The 7497-nt window shown below is 38.6% G+C and overlaps 1 protein-coding gene across 1 annotated transcript in view; it reads left to right on the forward strand.

Annotated features, from left to right (window-relative positions):
• The window catches only part of NRXN3 (neurexin 3), a 1531407-nt gene extending 1526914 nt beyond the window's left edge, over positions 1-4493 (forward strand). Inside the window, exon 18 of the mRNA XM_054513824.2 lies at positions 1117-4493. Coding sequence (XP_054369799.2) covers positions 1117-2039 — 923 coding nt within the window. The 3' untranslated portion in view covers positions 2040-4493. The remainder of the gene's footprint in view (positions 1-1116) is intronic.
• The last annotated feature ends 3004 nt before the right edge of the window (positions 4494-7497 follow it).

A 7497-nucleotide genomic window follows, 5' to 3' on the forward strand; every position in this document is an offset into this window, starting at 1 on the left:
TCTTTCCTGACCTAGTCCACGTTTATAAGTGCAATAACTAGGGTCTGTGGGTAAACCAATTTATTTTTCCCACTCTAGATAAGAATCGCTGATTTTAATTTTTTTTAAGATTTTATTTATTTGAGAGAACAAGGAGGGGCAGAGGGGGAGGGAGAGGGACAAGCAGACTCCCTGCTGAGCTGAGCAGGGAGCCCAACGGGGGGCTCAATCTCAGGACCCTGAGATCATAACCTGAGCTGAAGCCAGACGCTTAACTGACTGAGCCCCCACCAGGCGCCCCAAGAATCGCTGATTTTAAAAACTTTGTTATTTCTACATGTCTGAATCTAAGTTTTCCACAAGGTATGGATATCTAGTCTGAGTATTTTTAAAATCTAGTGTCCACCTCAGCATATATTACATATAGCATAAAAGCAATGCATAAACATGAGATCAGTGCAAGGCGAGTTGTCATTTAATCGGGGAATTTCTGGAAAAGCATAATCAAAAAGGGTTTGTTAGATGAACATGTTTAACCTCTCCTGTGTTCCCCTCACTTAGCATATAGTAAATGAAGACTGAACTTGATAAATGTTAAATAAAAGACTAGCTTAAAAGACGAAAGACAATCTTTTATGTTCACTGATCTTGATCTCTGTGACATGGAGAATATGCCATGCTCATCCTCATGGGAGCAAGTAAGTAGAAACCCAAGAAGGCAATAATGAAATGCTAGGGCTTACGGATTAATCACATGCATGAGTGCATACACACACACTCTCTCTCTCTCTCTCTCTCTCTCTCTCTTCTGATAGCCAGTTTTTGCAACAGTAACATGGAAGGTCATTATTTTGTAAGCAGATTCTGGAAACAGCCTACTTGAATTCTCTCCAAATAATTACTTGAGAGTATCTTTAAAAGCTAGGGGGTTTCAGATTTTGGTGGCAAGAGGCATATAATGGGCTCTAAATCAGTTTAGAATGGTTAGGCTACAACAAAGGATCCATGTGCGGGCCCAGGTCATTTTATTATTATTTCTGATGCCTAACTGATGAAATACAGTCCCTGAGAATGCCTATGAATTGTGTCTATCTGCAAATATACTAATTGTGTTTTTCTTTTTCTTTTCAATCCCAGGAGGTGAATTAGTTGTCCCTCTTCTTGTAGAAGACCCTTTAGCTACCCCTCCTATTGCTACTCGTGCACCTTCCATTACACTCCCCCCTACCTTTCGCCCCCTCCTCACCATTATTGAGACCACCAAAGATTCCCTGTCCATGACCTCTGAGGCGGGGTTACCTTGCTTGTCGGACCAAGGCAGCGATGGTTGTGATGATGATGGCTTGGTGATATCTGGGTATGGCTCAGGGGAAACCTTTGACTCTAACCTGCCCCCTACTGATGATGAAGATTTTTACACCACCTTCTCCTTGGTAACAGATAAGAGTCTTTCCACTTCAATCTTCGAAGGTGGCTACAAAGCACATGCGCCCAAGTGGGAATCCAAGGACTTTAGACCTAACAAAGTCTCCGAAACTAGTAGGACTACTACCACATCTTTGTCCCCTGAGCTGATCCGCTTCACAGCTTCCTCGTCTGGGATGGTGCCCAAATTGCCAGCTGGCAAAATGAATAACCGTGATCTCAAACCCCAGCCTGATATAGTCTTGCTTCCGTTGCCCACTGCCTATGAGCTAGACAGCACCAAACTGAAGAGCCCACTAATTACTTCCCCCATGTTCCGTAATGTGCCCACAGCAAACCCCACGGAGCCGGGAGTCAGACGGGTTCCGGGGGCCTCAGAGGTGATCCGCGAGTCGAGCAGTACAACAGGGATGGTCGTCGGTATTGTGGCTGCCGCTGCCCTCTGCATCTTGATCCTCCTGTACGCCATGTACAAGTACAGGAACAGGGACGAGGGGTCCTACCAAGTGGACGAGACGCGGAACTACATCAGCAACTCGGCCCAGAGCAACGGCACGCTCATCAAGGAGAAGCAGCAGAGCGCCAAGAGCGGCCACAAGAAACAGAAAAACAAGGACAAGGAGTACTACGTGTAAAAACGACGCCGCTAATAATCACGTGCACTTAGGACACAGAACTACTTCTCCGTAAAGCTGTAACTACTTGGCCAATGAGATTTCACAGGCGTCAGAACTGCTATCGCTACGAGATGGGGCGCACCATGACTATGGTGGGGAAAACCACTTTTAAAAGGACACACACACAGATGTACCTACCTGTGAAGCTCAGCCATGGCTGCTTTGATTCAGTCATCGCTCGGAGACAGAACATTCTCTCTGCCCTGCTGTATCATAAAGCACACACGTTGCGCTCTGGAGCAAGCAGATGGCTCCCCCCACTTCCACGGACTTGGAAGCTTCCTTCTCTTGAGGACTTTTCGCCCAAGGTAGAGGACTTCACGGCTCACTTGTTCCGTAACTCCAAGTGAGTCTGTAATGATGCTTGTGAAGCTTGACTGTAACAATGTTTTCTTTTTTCTTTCCTTTTAATTATGTAAAAAACAAAAAAAAAATGAAAAAAACGAAATGCAAAAACCAAAAAAAAAAAACCCACCCTTATCAAGGTTTTGGCCAGTGTACGTGTAACTTTTCAAGATCTGAGGGGAAAAAAAAATGGCTTTTGGGTTTTTGTTTATTTTTTGAGAATGGACATAAGAAGAAAAGACAAACAAACAAACAAAACTCAGAAAACGACAGTAAGAGAGACTATTGCCATATGAACTCAAAAGCTACCATGGTGTTCACTCTACATATCAGGTTGTGGTATTTCTAGAATCTGTTGTTTGTTTCCTATATGATGCTTTGCTGAACACATAGCAAAAATCACAGGATGGATAATAGCATTGATTTGAAAAGCTGGTCCCTCAGGATCTAATTTCAGAATCTGCCACCCAAACTCTGACCAGATGGGTTTAGGGCTGGTTTTATCAGAGCTATTGGCTTGACTTAACAATATTGTTCCAAATTGTGGTAAAGGAGAGAGTCCCGCAAACTAAAAACAGAGCCTTTCCGAGGGAAGGTAAAGAGGGGGTGGGCTGGATCTGTGACTGACTGAAATGCATGCACATAATAAAAGACAAGACAATACTAAAAGTCTGTGAAAGAATCAAAACAGACAGTAGGGGAGTTCAACGTGTGATGGATCCACAAAAGGTCACACAAGCCAAACATGGCATGACAGAGTGCAAAATACATAGTTCTTCCCCCGCCCCCAACATGATGTTTTTCATAGTGGTTTAATTTTGTAGCCTGACACTTACGGATAACTCTGCCCTTCCATTTGCTCACATCTCCCTTCACCCATCTTTTCTAAAAACAAATAAATAAATAATAAATTAATAAAGCTGCTGTGACACACACAAAAAAAGGAATTTAATAGTATAATATATATAAATAAATATATATACAGATATATTTATCATGGTATGTTTGATGGGATGACTGAAACAGGAAAACTGTTAAAGTCTTGAAGTGGAATGAGAATGTTGTTTTAAAAGAAAATAACAAAACAACAAAAAAGTAAACCTTAAAATGTGAAGAAAGTGTGAGTTTTAGTTTTGTCACAGTTAACTGTGTCAAAGAGAATAAACAATCTTCTCAGATTTTGTTTACATATTTTACTACATTTTTGCTGGTATAATCCCTTAGCCACCTATGTACATACTGCTTTAAGAACTGTTCTTTCCTTTCTATGGGTTTGTTTCGGTTTGTTTGGTTTATATTCCAGTTGTCTTTCTTTTTGAAAAGAGGAAACAAATGTACAGAAAAACAAACTGGTTGTGTGGCCATAGCTAATCCAAAAAGCAAGAGACAAAGCAAGACAAATATTCACACAAAAATGATGTCTTCTGGAGGGCCGGATATATACAATTTCTTTTGTATAGATGAAAACCAACCATCTGTTTAGATTTAGAAATCTACTCTTGCTGGTCTTTGTAAGTTGCATGAATATTTGACTTTGAGAAATATCTTAAAGACATGGGGCAAAAAGCGTGATCTAAATGATGGTAGCCTTGACAAATGTGTATGGAAAGAGGTGTTCCTCATTATCTGATACTTCAGTGTGTTACGAGTTTTGGATTTTTTTTGTTGTCATTAAAAAAGACAGGATTATAAAGAGATATCAAAGCACGATTTTAGATAAATGGCCCAACCTATATGAAGTTGATTATATCTCGATGTCTGTAAAAGATTGCTGTTTTTGGAGTCTTGAGGTCTTGTGAACCGATTTCCTGCTTTCTTTACATTTTTTTTTTAATTTGAGTAAAAATACATTTGTTATATTCCTTTTAGTGTAAGTTTCTATTTGGACAATTTTATGGGAACATGTGCATTCTGTATGTGAGCTATCATATTCCTGTTGTTTTATGAGCAGACTCTTAAGGAATTTATTTTATGATGTTGTGAAGTTACTGCTTTTTCTTTTTCCTTTCTCTTTGATTTCATATTTGCATTTTCGTTCAAGGATATGCTTAGCAATAAAATGTTCTTCCCAAAACCTTGTATGATGATGCATTTTTATTTTCTAAACATTTGGTAAAATATCTTATACTGGAGCTCAACATGTCATATCTTATTAAAAGCCAAGTAAGCTAGGACCATGTGAAATAAAATATTTTAACCAGTTACTAATTACTTATATAAATTTATCAAAAGTGGCATATATATGGGCTAGACAACTGTTGTCTGTCACCTGAGGCATTATTATTTAGATTGCTATGATAGGGTAAGCAGGAGGGAAAACACTTCTGAACAGGTAAGATGACAGAAGCATTGTATTCTGGGAAGTATTGGATACTATACATTTTTTTTTTTTTTAATGTTTGGTAACTTTTAAGTATTCATTGCAAGTCAACAAACTTCAAACAGTTTTCCAGAACCTTACTTATATAATGTCTTAAACCCTGGAAAGCTTTAGATGCCTTCTCTCCGAGTTTCCTGGCATATTGAAAATTTTTTTAAAAAATCACTAAGTCCAAAGACAAAATATATATGAATGCTTACATTTTAACAGCTTTTTTCTAGATTTTTGGATTATAAAATTCTGCAAATATTCATTATAGCTGGCACCATTCTTGTATCTCAGGTGTCCTTGATTTGCTGGTTCCCTACACGCCTCCCCACTTTGCCAATTGGATAAACCATCATGATATGCCACATTTTTCACCATGATCCTGACATGTTGGTTAACTGAACTGGTGTACTCTATCCATACATAGGTTACCAGTTTTCAAAGAGAAAAGCAAATTTAGTTAACCCTGTTCCTTTGGATTTCAGATGATTATGCTCTTTACTATCATGGGAATGGAAAATAAAAAGGCTCAATGATGTCAAATTATGGAAAGTTTCTTTTTTTTGCTGCCTGTCTCGGATAATTTATGTAAATTAAAGCAACATTTATCAATCCCCATAATGTGCCAGGTACTGTGTTAAATGTTTTGGATCTGTGTAGTGTGTTTAGTCCCTGAGTAGTACATAGTATTTTCCTTATCTTAAAGATGAAGAAACAAAGACACAAAGAGCTTAATGACAACTTGGCAAATACATTCCTAATCATGTTAGAAGTCAGGCCTTCCTGACATGGAGTTCAGAGGGATGTCGTGGAATGGGTAGAGGTACTGAGACCCTGTTGGGTTGGAACCCCAGCTAGGCTCTCACCATGTATGGGCAGTTTTTCTGAAATTTGGCTTCCTCGTCTGAAAAATAGGACACCTCAATGACCTTGCCTTGCAAGGTAGTTTGGGGAAAAAGTGAAATAAAGTGTTCTAATTGTGATTGATACAGAGTAGGGGCTCAACAAAGTTATGCTCCTTTACTTTGAGTCCTTTGCTATTCTGTATATAATAGCTGCCTTCTAGAATTAGAAATCCTGCACTAAATTCTACATTAATAAAAAGATTTAGTTGTTGTCAAACAATGTTGGCAAGTCAAGACTAGTTGTAATAGACAAAACTAGTCTTTTTCTGGTCATATACTTTGATTGCAAGCATGACTGCAACTAGTAAATATGTGGCATTGAAATATGGTAGCATACATCTGTCTGACAGCACATTTTAAGCAAGTGGCCAGAAGTTGGGGTATGTAAAGGGAGTCTAGATTTGAGAAAACTTGCCAGAGAAATTTCCAAATAATGGTTAATGTGGTAGATTCATCAAGATGTAAGTGGCATTTGCTCAGATACGCTGGTTAAAGTTCATCAACAGAAATACTTTTTCACTATTGTTCCATGAGGAAATGTTGAGACTACACCATCTCTTTTCAATGTGTTTAACTTGGGCCATAGGCTTTGGAATCTGAAAAGCTTAGTTCAGATCTTGGATCTGAATCTTTGGTCTATCCTTTACTAGCTGTGAAACTTAGAGTAAGGTGTGGGGTGACTCTAGCTTCATCTGTGAAATTGGAATGATACTGTCCTCCTCTTAGTGCTGTTCTGTAACTAAATGAGCTGATGTGAATATTAAGTGCTTGGTTATAAGCACAGTGCCTGGCCCATAGCCCTCAAACAATGATGGCTAATACTGCCTTTTTAATTATTGAGTATTGTCCTAGAAAAAAAAAATAAGCCAAAATTCCTTCTAAAAGTTTAGAAAGGTTATATATTGGAGAGCCCCAGAGCAATCACTTTACTCTGTCACCCAAAATCATAATTGTTTTTATTCCCCTACAGTTGAAATCACATTGATTCTTTGAGCTCTTCTTGAGTGTTCCACCAGAAATGTGCATACCCCTGTAAAACCCATTGTTTCAATCAACTCCTTCAGTATAGGGTGCATAAGAAAGATTCGAATGGTAGCCTGTTCCATACCTCAAAGGACAGTCTTCCAACCCTTCCAAATTACAGAGTTATCATTGCCTTAGACACCCTTTCAAAACTCTATATTGGCTTTCCCGCCATAAACTTTCTAAATACCGCTATTTAGTATATAATCCAAGAACCACTTTAAGCATTTACTCTTTTGATAATTCAACACTTACTGAATACTTCTGCACCATCCAGTCTATTGGTTGTTGTTACTTTCAGGGAAGGCAGACAATGGATATAAGCCTTTTTTTCTGGTGTAGATCCCTATAAGCTAAAGTTCTCTTCACCCTATTCAAATTGAAGTTCGGTCTTTCTCCAAAGATATCCAAGACCTGTTCTTGTCCCAGTTCAATTAAAATCTTGATAATTCTGCTTGAAATTGGTTTATTAATGTACTTATTGGACACTGACCAAATGATTACTATATCTTAAATTGAGAGACTTAAGGAGTTTAACAACATACTAAAAGAATACAAATAATGATACTACAGTGAATAAAAGCTGTCAAAAGAGTACAAGCTACATTCTTTGGAGGTTCGGAAGAAATTACTTAAGGGAGGGCTTCAGAGAGGAAGTGATATGTTAGATAAAACTTGAAAAATTGATAAGCAGAGATCAGGGCTACATGCCATTCCAAGCAAAGCACTGAAATGGAAGCAAATAGGATCAAAACCATAATTTGGATGGATCACA

Source organism: Mirounga angustirostris, unplaced genomic scaffold (assembly GCF_029215605.1).
Source record: "Mirounga angustirostris isolate CCGP_5_RB_7025 unplaced genomic scaffold, mMirAng1.0.hap1 SCAF_9, whole genome shotgun sequence".
Lineage (NCBI taxonomy): Eukaryota > Metazoa > Chordata > Mammalia > Carnivora > Phocidae > Mirounga > Mirounga angustirostris.